Source organism: Gobius niger (genome assembly GCF_951799975.1).
Source record: "Gobius niger genome assembly, chromosome: 9".
In the NCBI taxonomy this organism is placed as follows: Eukaryota; Metazoa; Chordata; class Actinopteri; order Gobiiformes; family Gobiidae; genus Gobius; species Gobius niger.
Genome location: NC_136860.1, coordinates 230,966 through 249,863, shown reverse-complemented (window position 1 = coordinate 249,863; position 18,898 = coordinate 230,966). Strand labels below are relative to the sequence as shown.

The 18,898-nt window shown below is 48.5% G+C and overlaps 1 protein-coding gene across 1 annotated transcript; it reads right to left on the bottom strand.

Annotated features, from left to right (window-relative positions):
* Positions 1-17,374, bottom strand: ubxn4 (UBX domain protein 4). Its single transcript, XM_079562444.1, has 13 exons — positions 17,221-17,374; positions 16,040-16,139; positions 9,436-9,464; positions 8,600-8,718; positions 8,284-8,368; positions 7,979-8,012; positions 7,154-7,202; positions 6,891-7,055; positions 4,686-4,813; positions 4,189-4,291; positions 2,839-2,970; positions 1,673-1,863; positions 1-228 (listed from the first exon to the last, which is right to left on the bottom strand). Exons 1-13 carry the CDS (start codon positions 17,300-17,302, stop codon positions 90-92), a joined length of 1,356 nt encoding a protein of 451 aa, XP_079418570.1. The 5' UTR covers positions 17,303-17,374; the 3' UTR covers positions 1-89.
* Between the last annotated feature and the right edge of the window lie 1,524 nt (positions 17,375-18,898).

The following is an 18,898-nucleotide window of genomic DNA, read 5'->3' as shown; positions in this document are numbered from 1 at the left end:
GCGTGTTCCTGACGGCGTGTTCTCGCAGCTCGTCCTGCATGAGCGTTACCGTGTTATTGCAGAGCTGACAGCAGGGGGCGCTCTCTCCTTCACATCTGCTGCGTGCTGTTTCCGTTCCACGTGTTGTTCTCGTCCTCGCTGTCCTCCTGAGTGCGCAGGCGGCAGATCTTCCCGTCTTTCTTGAAGTTACGCGGCTTCTTCTCCAGACTCTGCTTCGTCGTGTTTTCTCTGCGGAAACGACACAAACTCAGTGATTATTAGAACGGAAACACGGAAACAAAGCTTGTGTCACCGCCTAAAACTAGCACAGTATGAAGTGGTTACACAAGTGTTACTGCATGTGGCCAGTAGAGGGCGCTGTGAGTGTAGCTGTAAGCACATGTGAGGCACTCAGTGAAGAATGTGATCATATCACTACTTAAAGGGGGAGTTATTCTCTCTTTTCCAGCTTTCCATCCTGTTATTCTGTCACTCCCTCATTAAAAACATGGCTGAAGTGTTGCCTTGGCACATTCTCGTATTTCTGAGTAATCTGTAAAAACTCTGATGGCGGCCATTTTAGGGATAGGTTTGCCTGAGTCCTCCTAGGAACGCCCCCACCTCCTGGAGACGCCTCCGAGCTTTGGTCACCAGCCGAGTAACCAACCACTGCTCCTCAGCAGAACCCCCTCCCCACAGATGCCACAGACAGCGTGTGGAGGGGGCGTGTCTAAAGGCTCAGAGGTTCTTAAAGAGACAGAGGCCTATTTCAAGACATTCACTACAGCCATTTTGAGAGAGACATTTTATACAAGGCAGTTATTCTAATTTACTGCATTTACAGACCAACAGAAGGTTTGTCATCATTGTAGTGAGATATAGACTGGTGCTATGGGACTGACAAAAGCAGAACACCCCCTCTTTAAAGCAGAACACCCCCTCTTTAAAGCAGAACACCCCCTCTTTAAAGCAGAACACCCCCTCTTTAAAGCAGAACACGCCCTCTTTAAAGCAGAACAACCCCTCTTTAAAGCAGAACAACCCCTCTTTAAAGCAGAACACCCCCTCTTTAAAGCAGAACACCCCCTCTTTAAAGCAGAACACCCCCTCTTTAAAGCAGAACAACCCCTCTTTAAAGCAGAACACCCCCTCTTTAAAGCAGAACACGCCCTCTTTAAAGCAGAACACCCCCTCTTTAAAGCAGAACACCCCCTCTTTAAAGCAGAACACCCCCTCTTTAAAGCAGAACACCCCCTCTTTAAAGCAGAACACCCCCTCTTTAAAGCAGAACACCCCCTCTTTAATGTACGCAGTAGATCGTAGATGTACTGTGAAAATATCAGCGCTTACAAAGCAGCCACCGCTAAGGACTATTGCTATTTCCTGTTAGCATTGTGTTAGCTGCATCTCTAAGGACTATTGCTGTTTCCTCCGTTAGCATTGTGTTAGCTGCAGCGCTAAGGACTATTGCTGTTTCCTCCGTTAGCATTGTGTTAGCTGCAGCGCTAAGGACTATAGCTATTTCCTCCGTTAGCATTGTGTTAGCTGCAGCGCTACACGCTCTGATGCTCTGATCACAGAAACCTTCCCCGAACAGACGACAAAAGGGCAGAAAAAAAACACTTTCCACATTTTTTACCCCCATTTTATCCACAGTTTTCCCAGATCTCCCTCTGAATTTCTGAATTGTTACCTCGGAGCTGTTTCTCCGCTCGATGAGGACGACCCGCCTCCTCCTGAGCGGCTCGGAGCGGCGTCTGGACTCGAACCGAAGACCAACGAGCTGATCATCCTCCACACGGCCAGCAGGGGGTAGAAGAGAGTCCCCAGAAACGACCAGAGCGACGAGGACGAGGGCGCCAGAGCAGACGACGCTTTACAGGACTGTAGAAGAAGAGCACACTTTAATACTGCTATAATACTACTATAATACTACTATAATACTAATACTACAGAGCGACGAGGACGAGGGCGCCAGAGCAGACGACGCTTTACAGGACTGTAGAAGAAGAGTACACTTTAATACTACTATAGTACTGCTATAGTACTGCAATAATACTGCTATAATACTACAATAATACTAATACTACAGAGCGACGAGGACGAGGGCGCCAGAGCGGACGACGCTTTACAGGACTGTAGAAGAAGAGTACACTTTAATACTGCTACTATAGTACTGCTATAGTACTGCTATAATACTACTATAATACTACGATAATACTACGATAATACTACGATAATACTACGACAATACTATGATAATACTACGATAAAACTAATACTACACTAGTTTACACGACTGTAGAGGACGAGAACAAGTAAATACTACAATACTAATACTGCAGCCCAGAGGAGGCTCACACAACTGAAGTAACAGAGACACTTCAAATACTGCAGTACAACTACTACAGAGGTGTTTCAGACCAGATTTGTGTATTTTTCACAAATGTATGCAGAGAAAAGTTGTAAAGAAATGATTTATTCAGGACATTCATGTTTAGGAGGGAAATCTGCCACATAAATATATCAAATATGATGAGGTTTTTCAGCTAAAGCTCTGTCTGAGCTCTTTTCAAAGAACATGGGAGTCTCTCTCAGACTAACAGCTGATATAGTAAAATACCAAATATCGGCCCGATATATCGGCCGACCTCTAGTTCAGAGTCTTGTTTTGACACAGTTTGCTGAAAAACAAATGACTGTAGATTTGGTTTTAAATGTGATAAAACACAAGGGTTTAATTTAATACTGTGCTCCAAGGCCGCAGTAGCAGGAGTCACAGTAGTAGTAATATAGTAATAGTACTCATACTCAGCAGTAGCAGTATGTAGTATTAGTAGTATTAGTGCTTATACTCACAGGCAGGATAACGATGGAGGCGCTCGGAGCCAGCTCCAGCTCTGACAGAGTCCGGTCCAGGTCTTCGTTGGTGAACTCTCTGCGAGGAAACATGGTCGCCATGGTGAAGCTCCCGTAAACTCCGCCCACCTCCTGTAACCACGACATCAGTGACACCATCAGCATACCCCAGACTGAGACTTAACTTAAAACTAACCCCCAAAACCCCCCTTTCTCTGGGCTGAATCTGCACACATGTTTAATAGTGCTGTGTCTCAAGTCTTCAACCTAACCTGCTGAGGGGAGGGGCTACCTGCTCAGGGGAGGGGTTACCTCTGAGGGGAGGGGTTACCTCTGAGGGGAGGGGTTACCTCTGAGGGGAGGGGTTACCTCTGAGGGGTGGGGCTACCTGCTGAGGGGAGGGTTACCTCTGAGGGGAGGGGTTACCTGCTGAGGGGAGGGGTTACCTCTGAGGGGAGGGGCTACCTCTGAGGGGAGGGGTTACCTCTGAGGGGAGGGGTTACCTCTGAGGGGAGGGGCTACCTCTGAGGGGAGGGGTTACCTCTGAGGGGAGGGGTTACCTGCTGAGGGGAGGGGTTACCTCTGAGGGGAGGGGCTACCTCTGAGGGGAGGGGTTACCTCTGAGGGGAGGGGTTACCTCTGAGGGGAGGGGCTACCTCTGAGGGGTGGGGCTACCTCTGAGGGGAGGGGTTACCTCTGAGGGGAGGGGTTACCTCTGAGGGGTGGGGCTACCTGCTGAGGGGAGGGGTTACCTCTGAGGGGAGGGGTTACCTGCTGAGGGGAGGGGTTACCTCTGAGGGGAGGGGCTACCTCTGAGGGGAGGGGTTACCTCTGAGGGGAGGGGCTACCTCTGAGGGGAGGGGTTACCTCTGAGGGGAGGGGCTACCTGCTGAGGGGAGGGGCTACCTGCTGAGGGGAGGGGCCACCTGCTGAGGGGAGGGGTTACCTCTGAGGGGAGGGGTTACCTCTGAGGGGAGGGGCTACCTCTGAGGGGAGGGGTTACCTCTGAGGGGAGGGGTTACCTCTGAGGGGAGGGGCTACCTGCTGAGGGGAGGGGCTACCTGCTGAGGGGAGGGGCCACCTGCTGAGGGGAGGGGCTACCTGCTGAGGGGTGGGGTTACCTCTGAGGGGAGGGGTTACCTCTGAGGGGAGGGGTTACCTCTGAGGGGAGGGGTTACCTCTGAGGGGAGGGGTTACCTGCTGAAGGGAGGGGTTACCTCTGAGGGGAGGGGTTACCTCTGAGGGGAGGGGTTACCTCTGAGGGGAGGGGTTACCTCTGAGGGGAGGGGTTACCTCTGAGGGGAGGGGTTACCTCTGAGGGGAGGGGTTACCTCTGAGGGGAGGGGTTACCTGCTGAGCGAAGTGCCGCGCCTCCCTCAGTGGGCTCTGAGCGGGAAACTGTGAGGAGAAGGAGGAGCCGTCTGGAAGTCTGAACTGAAGCCGAGCCACAGTGCTGTGAGAGACACGAGGAAACTGAAAACAGATCTGACAATGATCAAAGACAATAATCACAGACAATCATCACCGCCAAAACAAAGTGTAAAGAGGAAGAGAATGAAGACGGAGTGTTTTCATGAACACAAAGAACTAGTCAGATGTTCCTCCTCTGTCTGAGCGATGCAGGTGTAGTTATGTGTAGAAACAGCAGAGTCAGGTGTAGTCAGGTGTAGTCAGGTGTAGTTACCTCCTCTGTCTGAGCGGTGCAGGTGTAGTTATGTGTAGAAACAGTAGAGTCAGGTGTAGTCAGGTGTAGTCAGGTGTAGTTACCTCCTCTGTCTGAGCGGTGCAGGTGTAGTTATGTGTAGAAACAGAGTCAGGTGTAGTCAGGTGTAGTCAGGTGTAGTTACCTCCTCTGTCTGAGCGCCGCCTCCCTCTTGGCCTCCTGCTCCTGCTGAACGGCCTGAAGTCGAGCCTCTTTAGCCGCGTTCTCCTCCTGAACTGTCCGAGCGTAACGCGCTGCTCGATCCGCTCGGTCCTACAACATTACACCAGAGTCAGTGTCTGCAGAGGTCAGACCATCAGCAGGAGAACCCCGTCCAGAACCCCCGTCCACAACCCCCGTCCACAACCCCCGTCCAGAACCCCCGTCCACAACCCCCGTCCACAACCCCCGTCCACAACCCCCGTCCAGAACCCCCGTCCAGAACCCCCGTCCACAACCCCCGTCCAGAACCCCCGTCCACAACCCCCGTCCAGAACCCCCGTCCACAACCCCCGTCCAGAACCCCCGTCCACAACCACTGTCCAGAACCCCCGTCCACAACCCCCGTCCACAACCCCGTCCAGAACCCCCGTCCAGAACCCCTGTCCACAACCCCCGTCCAGAACCCCCGTCCAGAACCCCTGTCCAGAACCCCTGTCCAGAACCCCTGTCCAGAACCACTGTCCAGAACCCCCGTCCAGAACCCCTGTCCAGAACCCCCGTCCAGAACCCCTGTCCAGAACCACCGTCCACAACCACTGTCCAGAACCCCCGTCCACAACCCCCGTCCACAACCCCGTCCAGAACCCCCGTCCAGAACCCCTGTCCACAACCCCCGTCCAGAACCCCCGTCCAGAACCCCTGTCCAGAACCCCTGTCCAGAACCCCTGTCCAGAACCACTGTCCAGAACCCCCGTCCAGAACCCCTGTCCAGAACCCCCGTCCAGAACCCCTGTCCAGAACCACCGTCCAGAACCACTGTCCAGAACCACTGTCCACAACCCCCGTCCACAACCCCCGTCCAGAACCACTGTCCACAACCCCCGTCCAGAACCCCCGTCCACAACCCCCGTCCACAACCCCCGTCCAGAACCACTGTCCACAACCCCCGTCCAGAACCCCCGTCCACAACCCCCGTCCAGAACCACTGTCCAGAACCCCCGTCCAGAACCCCTGTCCAGAACCCCCGTCCAGAACCACTGTCCACAACCCCCATCCAGAACCACTGTCCACAACCCCCGTCCACAACCCCCGTCCACAACCCCCGTCCAGAACCACTGTCCAGAACCCCCGTCCAGAACCCCTGTCCAGAACCCCTGTCCAGAACCACTGTCCAGAACCACTGTCCACAACCCCCGTCCAGAACCCCCGTCCAGAACCACTGTCCACAACCCCCGTCCACAACCCCTGTCCAGAACCCCCGTCCAGAACCACTGTCCAGAACCACTGTCCAGAACCCCCGTCCAGAACCACTGTCCAGAACCACTGTCCAGAACCCCCGTCCAGAACCACTGTCCACAACCCCCGTCCACAACCCCTGTCCAGAACCCCCGTCCAGAACCCCCGTCCAGAACCCCCGTCCAGAACCACTGTCCACAACCCCCGTCCACAACCCCTGTCCAGAACCCCCGTCCAGAACCACTGTCCAGAACCCCCGTCCAGAACCACTGTCCAGAACCACTGTCCACAACCCCCGTCCACAACCCCCGTCCAGAACCCCCGTCCAGAACCACCGTCCAGAACCACTGTCCACAACCCCCGTCCACAACCCCCGTCCAGAACCCCCGTCCAGAACCCCCGTCCAGAACCCCTGTCCAGAACCACTGTCCAGAACCCCTGTCCAGAACCCCTGTCCAGAACCACTGTCCAGAACCCCTGTCCAGAACCCCTGTCCAGAACCCCTGTCCAGAACCACTGTCCACAACCCCCGTCCACAACCCCCGTCCAGAACCACTGTCCAGAACCACTGTCCAGAACCACTGTCCAGAACCACTGTCCAGAACCACCGTCCAGAACCACCGTCCAGAACCACTGTCCAGAACCACTGTCCAGAACCACTGTCCAGAACCACCGTCCAGAACCACCGTCCAGAACCACTGTCCAGAACCCCCGTCCACAACGACTGTCCAGAACCACCGTCCAGAACCACTGTCCAGAACCCCTGTCCAGAACCACTGTCCAGAACCACTGTCCACAACCACTGTCCACAACCACTGTCCACAACCACCGTCCAGAACCACCGTCCACAACCCCCGTCCAGAACCACCGTCCAGAACCACTGTCCAGAACCACCGTCCAGAACCACTGTCCAGAACCCCTGTCCAGACTCTCTATTACATTAGCTTCTCACCAGGGCGATCTGCTGCCGGACTCGCTCTCGCGCCGCTCTCTCCTCCTCTTTCTCCTTCTGTCGTTCCTCCATTATCCTCTTGGTCTGGTCTTCCTCGTGTTTCCGTTTATAATCCTGCATCTCTTTGCCCAGTTTCCTCCGCTCCACTTCGCCCTTGGACTCGCTCTGAAACACGGAACAGTTCAGCTCTGGTCATGAGGACACGTGTGACACATGTGACAGATGTGTGACAGATGTGTGACAGATGTGACAGATGTTCCTACCTCTGGGCCTTTCTTCTTCTGTGCTGGTTTCTCCTCTGCAGGCGTCACACTGGAAGACACAAGAGAACTCTGAACTTCTACAGGATCTCCAGACTGTAGGGTTTTGAAGAACTAACTTCATGTCAGAGTTAAGACCAAATGGAAACGGCTGTTTGGAAGATCATTCACAGTATATGGAGTTTGTCTCCAGAAGCCGGGGCGCAGCTCTCCACTGAGGAGAGAACTTTAGATGAGCTGGATTTAACCACAGCTAAATGTTGTTAGAGCTGCAGCGTCTGCAGTGTTTACAACATACAGGCTAATGTTGCTAACTAGCCGCTAACTCGTGGCTAACAGTTCTGGCGATTCTTACGCCGTTTTATGCCCAGGGGTTTATTCATCTGAAAAACTAACCCAGCGACTAAAAAGTCCTCAGAAAATCCAAAATAAAGAGATACAGCATGTTTGTATTGAGTCAAAATGCAGCAGAACAATGAAAATGCTGAAGCTACTGAAGCTAAGTTACTATAAACACACGAGAAAATCCACACAGAGAAAAAAAGTAAAAACTAAAATGGCATCTGTACCATTAAAAGTGTTGCCTACTTTACTTCTACTTGTATGTAAATGAGTAAATTAACAGATTACAAACCAATCTGCTGTGAAAAAGTAAGTCTGTTGAAGAAAATGCCTTGTACTCGTATCGATATTCGGTATCGGCGAGTACTTAAATCAAAGTATTGGTTTTAGAAAAAGTGGTATCGGTTGATTACAGTGATGCAGTAAAGTCCAGTATAACGCTTTATAAACAGTCCGGTCTGGAGCTCAGACTGAAGAGGGGAGTACCTGGTTCCCTGTGAGGGGTCGCTCTGAGCTGGAGCTGAGGCCATAGAAGAAGAAGAAGAACTCGGCTCTGTGACAGAAACAGGACAGTCATTAAAGACGCCCCAAACACAAAGTTCATTTCTTAAGATTTGAAAACATTCCATCGAACAGAGGAAACTTTCAGCTTCCAGAAGTAAATCAAACTTGTGTCTCAGTAAAAGCGCAGCTGAATCAGTTTAAGATCAGTTTTACTGCAGTTTAGGGTGAGAGTTAACCCTAACCCAGTCTGAATCCATCTCAAACCACATCAGATACATGAAACAGACCTGTGGCGCCCCCTGTCTGCGGCGGTGAGGCTGCGGGCTGTGTCTGAGCGGGAACAGCGCCCCCTGCAGCCTGCTCCTGGTGCATCTGCAAACACAGAGAAACTCCGTCAGAATCATTCATGTTTGAAAAGGAAAAAACTCCAACACCAATACTAAAACATCTGCCATATTGAAGCATAAAACAGATACAGACTTTTACACTTTTACATTTGTATCATTTGTTGGAGGTGAAACAGCCAAGAAACTTCTTTTAACGACATTTTTAACCAATTTCTCAAACCCTGTATTTTTCATGGTGAAGTGAAATCAGAGTGACCTGTTTGACGGAGTTGATCTTCAGCACGAGCTCGTCGGCGGAGACGCTGGAGGCGATGACCTCCAGAGGAACGCCACTGTCCCCGATGAAGAAGCTGGACGGGACACACACCACGGGGTCTGAGGCGGGTCAAGGACTGAAGCCGGTTTAAAACAGAGCTAAAGGCCAGTCAACTGTGTCTGAACCTGGAAAATACACAACTGAAACACACCCTAACGCATCAGATACAACTGCAGAAACACTGTATGTGTAAGCTCTCAGTCGTCCAGGAGAGAGATGGGTCAGCTGCAAACGAGTCGGTCCAAAGAACCGGCTCTTTTAAGTGAACGTGAGAGCCGAGTCTCCCCCGAGAGAGAGAGAGAGAGAGAGAGAGAGAGGAGGTAAAGAACCTGCAGGTCTCTACAAACACTAATCCATAAATGTAATCAGGGCATATTAAAGAGGGTCACTGGGAAACACAACTAACTGTAAATAGAACATACATGAAACTAATACCAGCTGTAAAAGGTGTGTGTTGCTATAAAACAACTGAAGACAACAAAGACCACTGTAAACCATAGACATGAAGAACAGAAAATGTTCTATTCTCTCACTTCTTGCTTGATAATAGTTGTTGTTTTGAGCAGCAGCGGCTCATTTAACGAGCCGGTCTAAAATATAAACTGTACAAGTAACAAAATGAAGAGCCAAAAGAGCCTCTCTCTTTGGTACAAGAAGAAGACTCCTCTACAAGAAGAAGACTCCTCTACAAGTAGAAGACTCCTCTACAAGAAGAAGACTCCTGAAATATTCTTATTTCCATCTGACCCGACGTGGACACAGAAGGTAAAGGATACAGATCTGAGAGAACTGTCCACACGCCTCACTGTGAAGAGAGAGACACAGGTTTAACACATGAAGAGTTTGACCTCTGACCTCACCTGAACCCAGCACGTTTTCACAGTTTGGCATATTTGGATTTGCCTCGTTAACAAAGGAGGTAGTGTAGTGTGTTAGTGTCACCTCTGGGAGCTGAGTTTAATGAGGGTTTAGGAGGTAGTGTAGTGTGTGTAGTGTGTGTAGTGTCACCTCTGAGAGCTGAGTTTAATGAGGGTTTAGGAGGTAGTGTAGTGTGTGTAGTGTGTGTAGTGTCACCTCTGAGAGCTGAGTTTAATGAGGGTTTAGGAGGTAGTGTAGTGTGTGTAGTGTGTTAGTGTCACCTCTGAGAGCTGAGTTTAATGAGGGTTTAGGAGGTAGTGTAGTGTGTGTAGTGTGTGTAGTGTCACCTCTGAGAGCTGAGTTTAATGAGGGTTTAGGAGGTAGTGTAGTGTGTGTAGTGTGTGTAGTGTCACCTCTGAGAGCTGAGTTTAATGAGGGTTTAGGAGGTAGTGTAGTGTGTGTAGTGTGTGTAGTGTCACCTCTGAGAGCTGAGTTTAATGAGGGTTTAGGAGGTAGTGTAGTGTGTGTAGTGTGTGTAGTGTCACCTCTGAGAGCTGAGTTTAATGAGGGTTTAGGAGGTAGTGTAGTGTGTGTAGTGTGTGTAGTGTCACCTCTGAGAGCTGAGTTTAATGAGGGTTTAGGAGGTAGTGTAGTGTGTGTAGTGTGTGTAGTGTCACCTCTGAGAGCTGGGTTTAATGAGGGTTTAGGAGGTAGTGTAGTGTGTGTAGTGTGTGTAGTGTCACCTCTGAGAGCTGAGTTTAATGAGGGTTTAGGAGGTAGTGTAGTGTGTGTAGTGTGTGTAGTGTCACCTCTGAGAGCTGGGTTTAATGAGGGTTTAGGAGGTAGTGTAGTGTGTGTAGTGTGTTAGTGTCACCTCTGGGAGCTGAGTTTAATGAGGGTTTAGGAGGTAGTGTAGTGTGTGTAGTGTGTTAGTGTCACCTCTGGGAGCTGAGTTTAATGAGGGTTTAGGAGGTAGTGTAGTGTGTGTAGTGTGTTAGTGTCACCTCTGAGAGCTGAGTTTAATGAGGGTTTAGGAGGTAGTGTAGTGTGTGTAGTGTGTTAGTGTCACCTCTGGGAGCTGAGTTTAATGTGGTGGTTAGGAGGTAACGTGGGGGTTAGGAGGTAGTGTAGTGTGTGTAGTGTGTTAGTGTCACCTCTGGGAGCTGGGTTTACTGTGGTGGTTAGGAGGTAGTGTAGTGTGTGTAGTGTCACCTCTGAGAGCTGAGTTTAATGAGGGTTTAGGAGGTAGTGTAGTGTGTGTAGTGTGTGTAGTGTCACCTCTGAGAGCTGAGTTTAATGAGGGTTTAGGAGGTAGTGTAGTGTGTGTAGTGTGTGTAGTGTCACCTCTGGGAGCTGAGTTTAATGAGGGTTTAGGAGGTAGTGTAGTGTGTGTAGTGTGTGTAGTGTCACCTCTGAGAGCTGAGTTTAATGAGGGTTTAGGAGGTAGTGTAGTGTGTGTAGTGTGTTAGTGTCACCTCTGAGAGCTGAGTTTAATGAGGGTTTAGGAGGTAGTGTAGTGTGTGTAGTGTGTGTAGTGTCACCTCTGAGAGCTGAGTTTAATGAGGGTTTAGGAGGTAGTGTAGTGTGTGTAGTGTGTGTAGTGTCACCTCTGAGAGCTGAGTTTAATGAGGGTTTAGGAGGTAGTGTAGTGTGTGTAGTGTGTTAGTGTCACCTCTGAGAGCTGAGTTTAATGAGGGTTTAGGAGGTAGTGTAGTGTGTGTAGTGTGTTAGTGTCACCTCTGGGAGCTGAGTTTAATGAGGGTTTAGGAGGTAGTGTAGTGTGTGTAGTGTGTGTAGTGTCACCTCTGGGAGCTGAGTTTAATGAGGGTTTAGGAGGTAGTGTAGCGTGTGTAGTGTGTGTAGTGTCACCTCTGAGAGCTGAGTTTAATGAGGGTTTAGGAGGTAGTGTAGTGTGTGTAGTGTGTTAGTGTCACCTCTGAGAGCTGAGTTTAATGAGGGTTTAGGAGGTAGTGTAGTGTGTGTAGTGTGTGTAGTGTCACCTCTGAGAGCTGGGTTTAATGAGGGTTTAGGAGGTAGTGTAGTGTGTGTAGTGTGTGTAGTGTCACCTCTGAGAGCTGAGTTTAATGAGGGTTTAGGAGGTAGTGTAGTGTGTGTAGTGTGTTAGTGTCACCTCTGAGAGCTGAGTTTAATGAGGGTTTAGGAGGTAGTGTAGTGTGTGTAGTGTGTGTAGTGTCACCTCTGAGAGCTGAGTTTAATGAGGGTTTAGGAGGTAGTGTAGTGTGTGTAGTGTGTGTAGTGTCACCTCTGGGAGCTGAGTTTAATGAGGGTTTAGGAGGTAGTGTAGTGTGTGTAGTGTGTGTAGTGTCACCTCTGAGAGCTGAGTTTAATGAGGGTTTAGGAGGTAGTGTAGTGTGTGTAGTGTGTTAGTGTCACCTCTGGGAGCTGAGTTTAATGAGGGTTTAGGAGGTAGTGTAGCGTGTGTAGTGTGTTAGTGTCACCTCTGAGAGCTGAGTTTAATGAGGGTTTAGGAGGTAGTGTAGTGTGTGTAGTGTGTGTAGTGTCACCTCTGAGAGCTGAGTTTAATGAGGGTTTAGGAGGTAGTGTAGTGTGTGTAGTGTGTGTAGTGTCACCTCTGAGAGCTGAGTTTAATGAGGGTTTAGGAGGTAGTGTAGTGTGTGTAGTGTCACCTCTGAGAGCTGAGTTTAATGAGGGTTTAGGAGGTAGTGTAGTGTGTGTAGTGTGTTAGTGTCACCTCTGAGAGCTGAGTTTAATGAGGGTTTAGGAGGTAGTGTAGTGTGTGTAGTGTGTTAGTGTCACCTCTGGGAGCTGAGTTTAATGAGGGTTTAGGAGGTAGTGTAGTGTGTGTAGTGTGTTAGTGTCACCTCTGAGAGCTGAGTTTAATGAGGGTTTAGGAGGTAGTGTAGTGTGTGTAGTGTGTTAGTGTCACCTCTGAGAGCTGGGTTTAATGAGGGTTTAGGAGGTAGTGTAGTGTGTGTAGTGTGTGTAGTGTCACCTCTGAGAGCTGAGTTTAATGAGGGTTTAGGAGGTAGTGTAGTGTGTGTAGTGTGTTAGTGTCACCTCTGAGAGCTGAGTTTAATGAGGGTTTAGGAGGTAGTGTAGTGTGTGTAGTGTGTTAGTGTCACCTCTGAGAGCTGAGTTTAATGAGGGTTTAGGAGGTAGTGTAGCGTGTGTAGTGTGTGTAGTGTCACCTCTGAGAGCTGAGTTTAATGAGGGTTTAGGAGGTAGTGTAGTGTGTGTAGTGTGTGTAGTGTCACCTCTGAGAGCTGAGTTTAATGAGGGTTTAGGAGGTAGTGTAGTGTGTGTAGTGTGTGTAGTGTCACCTCTGAGAGCTGAGTTTAATGAGGGTTTAGGAGGTAGTGTAGTGTGTGTAGTGTGTGTAGTGTCACCTCTGAGAGCTGAGTTTAATGAGGGTTTAGGAGGTAGTGTAGTGTGTGTAGTGTGTTAGTGTCACCTCTGAGAGCTGGGTTTAATGAGGGTTTAGGAGGTAGTGTAGTGTGTGTAGTGTGTGTAGTGTCACCTCTGAGAGCTGAGTTTAATGAGGGTTTAGGAGGTAGTGTAGTGTGTGTAGTGTGTGTAGTGTCACCTCTGAGAGCTGGGTTTAATGAGGGTTTAGGAGGTAGTGTAGTGTGTGTAGTGTGTTAGTGTCACCTCTGAGAGCTGAGTTTAATGAGGGTTTAGGAGGTAGTGTAGTGTGTGTAGTGTGTGTAGTGTCACCTCTGGGAGCTGAGTTTAATGAGGGTTTAGGAGGTAGTGTAGCGTGTGTAGTGTGTGTAGTGTCACCTCTGAGAGCTGAGTTTAATGAGGGTTTAGGAGGTAGTGTAGCGTGTGTAGTGTGTGTAGTGTCACCTCTGAGAGCTGAGTTTAATGAGGGTTTAGGAGGTAGTGTAGCGTGTGTAGTGTGTGTAGTGTCACCTCTGAGAGCTGAGTTTAATGAGGGTTTAGGAGGTAGTGTAGTGTGTGTAGTGTGTGTAGTGTCACCTCTGAGAGCTGAGTTTAATGAGGGTTTAGGAGGTAGTGTAGTGTGTGTAGTGTGTTAGTGTCACCTCTGAGAGCTGAGTTTAATGAGGGTTTAGGAGGTAGTGTAGTGTGTGTAGTGTGTGTAGTGTCACCTCTGGGAGCTGAGTTTAATGAGGGTTTAGGAGGTAGTGTAGTGTGTGTAGTGTGTGTAGTGTCACCTCTGAGAGCTGAGTTTAATGAGGGTTTAGGAGGTAGTGTAGTGTGTGTAGTGTGTGTAGTGTCACCTCTGGGAGCTGAGTTTAATGAGGGTTTAGGAGGTAGTGTAGTGTGTGTAGTGTGTTAGTGTCACCTCTGAGAGCTGAGTTTAATGAGGGTTTAGGAGGTAGTGTAGTGTGTGTAGTGTGTTAGTGTCACCTCTGAGAGCTGAGTTTAATGAGGGTTTAGGAGGTAGTGTAGTGTGTGTAGTGTGTGTAGTGTCACCTCTGGGAGCTGAGTTTAATGAGGGTTTAGGAGGTAGTGTAGTGTGTGTAGTGTGTTAGTGTCACCTCTGAGAGCTGAGTTTAATGAGGGTTTAGGAGGTAGTGTAGTGTGTGTAGTGTGTGTAGTGTCACCTCTGAGAGCTGAGTTTAATGAGGGTTTAGGAGGTAGTGTAGTGTGTGTAGTGTGTGTAGTGTCACCTCTGGGAGCTGAGTTTAATGAGGGTTTAGGAGGTAGTGTAGTGTGTGTAGTGTGTTAGTGTCACCTCTGAGAGCTGAGTTTAATGAGGGTTTAGGAGGTAGTGTAGTGTGTGTAGTGTGTTAGTGTCACCTCTGAGAGCTGAGTTTAATGAGGGTTTAGGAGGTAGTGTAGTGTGTGTAGTGTGTGTAGTGTCACCTCTGAGAGCTGAGTTTAATGAGGGTTTAGGAGGTAGTGTAGTGTGTGTAGTGTGTGTAGTGTCACCTCTGAGAGCTGAGTTTAATGAGGGTTTAGGAGGTAGTGTAGTGTGTGTAGTGTGTTAGTGTCACCTCTGAGAGCTGAGTTTAATGAGGGTTTAGGAGGTAGTGTAGTGTGTGTAGTGTGTGTAGTGTCACCTCTGAGAGCTGAGTTTAATGAGGGTTTAGGAGGTAGTGTAGTGTGTGTAGTGTGTTAGTGTCACCTCTGAGAGCTGAGTTTAATGAGGGTTTAGGAGGTAGTGTAGTGTGTGTAGTGTGTTAGTGTCACCTCTGAGAGCTGAGTTTAATGAGGGTTTAGGAGGTAGTGTAGTGTGTGTAGTGTGTGTAGTGTCACCTCTGGGAGCTGAGTTTAATGAGGGTTTAGGAGGTAGTGTAGTGTGTGTAGTGTGTGTAGTGTCACCTCTGAGAGCTGAGTTTAATGAGGGTTTAGGAGGTAGTGTAGTGTGTGTAGTGTGTGTAGTGTCACCTCTGAGAGCTGAGTTTAATGAGGGTTTAGGAGGTAGTGTAGTGTGTGTAGTGTGTGTAGTGTCACCTCTGAGAGCTGAGTTTAATGAGGGTTTAGGAGGTAGTGTAGCGTGTGTAGTGTGTGTAGTGTCACCTCTGAGAGCTGAGTTTAATGAGGGTTTAGGAGGTAGTGTAGTGTGTGTAGTGTGTGTAGTGTCACCTCTGGGAGCTGAGTTTAATGAGGGTTTAGGAGGTAGTGTAGTGTGTGTAGTGTGTGTAGTGTCACCTCTGAGAGCTGAGTTTAATGAGGGTTTAGGAGGTAGTGTAGTGTGTGTAGTGTGTGTAGTGTCACCTCTGAGAGCTGAGTTTAATGAGGGTTTAGGAGGTAGTGTAGTGTGTGTAGTGTGTGTAGTGTCACCTCTGAGAGCTGAGTTTAATGAGGGTTTAGGAGGTAGTGTAGTGTGTGTAGTGTGTGTAGTGTCACCTCTGAGAGCTGAGTTTAATGAGGGTTTAGGAGGTAGTGTAGTGTGTGTAGTGTGTGTAGTGTCACCTCTGAGAGCTGAGTTTAATGAGGGTTTAGGAGGTAGTGTAGTGTGTGTAGTGTGTTAGTGTCACCTCTGAGAGCTGAGTTTAATGAGGGTTTAGGAGGTAGTGTAGTGTGTGTAGTGTGTTAGTGTCACCTCTGAGAGCTGAGTTTAATGAGGGTTTAGGAGGTAGTGTAGCGTGTGTAGTGTGTGTAGTGTCACCTCTGAGAGCTGAGTTTAATGAGGGTTTAGGAGGTAGTGTAGTGTGTGTAGTGTGTGTAGTGTCACCTCTGAGAGCTGAGTTTAATGAGGGTTTAGGAGGTAGTGTAGTGTGTGTAGTGTGTGTAGTGTCACCTCTGAGAGCTGAGTTTAATGAGGGTTTAGGAGGTAGTGTAGTGTGTGTAGTGTGTGTAGTGTCACCTCTGAGAGCTGAGTTTAATGAGGGTTTAGGAGGTAGTGTAGTGTGTGTAGTGTGTTAGTGTCACCTCTGAGAGCTGGGTTTAATGAGGGTTTAGGAGGTAGTGTAGTGTGTGTAGTGTGTGTAGTGTCACCTCTGAGAGCTGAGTTTAATGTGGTGGTTAGGAGGTAGTGTAGTGTGTGTAGTGTGTTAGTGTCACCTCTGGGAGCTGAGTTTAATGTGGGGGGTTAGGAGGTAGTGTAGTGTGTTAGTGTGTTAGTGTCACCTCTGAGAGCTGAGTTTAATGGCCACACAGCCCTGAGCCGCCTCAGACACTTGCGGGTCGTCCCAGGTCGACAGCAGCTCTGTGGACTGAGCATCGTCTCCTGAAACACAGCAGGACCAGAGTCTAAACCTGACCTTCTGACAGGACAACGCTCGGGGTCCCCCTGCACGAGGGTCGGGGTCCCCCTGCACGAGGGTCGGGGTCCCCCTGCACTCTCAGACGGGTCACGAGGGTCGGGGTCCCCCTGCACTCTCAGACGGGTCACGAGGGTCGGGGTCCCCCTGCACTCTCAGACGGGTCACGAGGGTCGGGGTCCCCCTGCACGAGGGTCGGGGTCCCCCTGCACTCTCAGACGGGTCACGAGGGTCGGGGTCCCCCTGCACTCTCAGACGGGTCACGAGGGTCGGGGTCCCCCTGCGCTCTCAGACGGGTCATGAGGGTCGGGGTCCCCAGATGATTTCAAGATGAGACAAAAGCGTTTCTGTTTTTAATACACGAGTGTAAAACAGCTCATCATTGTCCAATACGTTTGGATTTAATGCCAGTTTCAGTGTTATTTAACGACACTTCAGGCCTTCCCCAGTTGACACTTTATAGAATCTAAATCCCCGCAGAGACAGAGTCACATCCACAGGTGGATAAAGTGTGAGTGATGTAACGTTACGATGACGAGGCACAATCTCAGGTTTCATTTGCAGCAGCTCAAAGTGTAAATAAAGACAGTCACACTCCTTCAAACACGACATTGTAACTAAACACTGTGGTTTAAAGGTTTCCCAGATGTTCATCCGCCTCCACAGCTGCCTCAGGGTGAAAACACACGCGCTGTCAGCGAAGACACGAGAGAAATGAGAGAAAAGAGGCGGATTTACCGTTTGTTTTGGTGATGAAGCTAAAGCGCAGCTCGTTAGCCGCTGGAGCTAAAGCTAAACCTACCATTTAATCAGGATTTTAAACATTATTACTTTGATGACAGCTGCTGGGGACAGACAGAGGCACAGCTCAGAGTCTCGTTTCGTAAACTGCTGATCTGCGCGGCGTTTTCAAACAGAACAGTTTATAAAATCAGGGAAACAAATCAGTTTTCCGGCTGAGGCTAATGCTAATGCTAGCCCGTCCGCGCAGTTTCTCTGTCATAAAGATGATTTGTTGACCCTCTGCGGGCGGACAGTGACACTGACCTGTGATGACCACCACGAACACCAGGCTGCGCCGCTTCGCCTCGTTTATGGCGTCGGGAATCGAACCGTCGAACCAGTTCATGATGAGGAGCTAATGCTAATGCTAACGCCAGTCACGGTTTATCCTCCGTCAGTGATGAAGGCGTGTGGGAAGCACGGCGCCCCCTGCTGCTCTGGAGGCGGCACTGAAGACACGCGTTTATGTATTTAACCTCTTAACCTCCGCCTTAACCGAGGGCATTTTCTGCAGCTTTACCTAAATCTAAAAGCTTCTTTAAAAAGCGTCAAAATAGCGACAAAAACACGACTAAAAACAATTAAAATAAAATGAAACCTGACAAAAAACTTCACAAGACAAAAACGCTTCTAAAATGTGACATTAACGCAACAACTAAACGTAAGACTTAGTTATGTAGGTCTTAGCTTTCAAATGAGGCGTTTCTCTGGGCTGCGAGCTCCAGTCGAAGAGCTTTTAGATTTGGGTAAAGCCGAACTAGAGAAATGTGCAGGGTTAAGGCGGGGCTTAAAGAGGTTGAAGAAGACGATCTTCAGGACACTGGGGGCCACAGTCCTGCTTTATTCATAACGGTTCAAATAATACAAACTATACAAAGATCTTTTGACACAAAGTAAGTTTTCGTCGTAGTCGAGTTACACAGAGGCGGAAGATGAGCCGAACATTAAAAAACAGTAAAACAGTATAATGCACATGTTTACTCTTTACACACATTTGGGGAAGTTTCTAGTTGTTTTGCATCTTTAGAAAACATGGCTTTAAATATGTTGGTCGAGAGAAAAGTGATTTGTTTATTATGATGACGTTGTTATATGCACTGACCACCAGGGGGCACTGTTCAGGAAATAAGCAGGATGGCAGAAACGCCTGTGCTGTGATCGCCTCTTCCAAAAACATAACACAACGAATCAGAAGCTCCAGGTTCAAAGGTGAAACTGGCTCTAAACATCATAAAGTCTTATTCTTTACACTTAAGTGTTTCCTGTTAGCAAAATAATTATTATAATGATTTGTTTGAATACATTTAAAAGAATAAATGAAAAACTATAGAATAGACCAGTTTGTTTTACTTTGTTCTTATAGATCAGAGGCTCAATTTGCCACATTTTCTCTTTGGAAACAAGAATAAATCTGCCTAAACTTTAATCTGCTTTAATACTGAACAAAAAACCCAACATTTACAGCCAATTGTTCTAATTCTTTTTGTCTGGCAAAATCAAATCATGTAAAGATCAAACCTGTCGTAAACACAAATGATTACTTTCAACTCACCCACTCTCCCAGTTACAGTTACTCATGTACTCGAGTCACTTTTGGAAGTACTTGTACTCCTCGTTTTATCGTCTGGTACTTTCTGACATTTTCTTTACAAACGTCATGATTTAAACAGGATTTTAGGTTTAGTTTCATTCACTTTTTCACAGTTACTCATGTACTCGAGTAACATTTTCTCCAAGTACTTTTTTACCTGAGTCAATATTTTTGCGACTCTCACCTCTGTTACATGAGACTCGTGGATTCAGATCAAATGGAGAATAAATAATGATTACATAACTTTATTGTTTCACTGGGTCAAAGCTCTGGGTCTTTCGGCTCCAGGTTTGTCTGAGATTAAATCTAAAGATAAACTGAATTATGAAACGATAAAGTCCGTTATAAAAG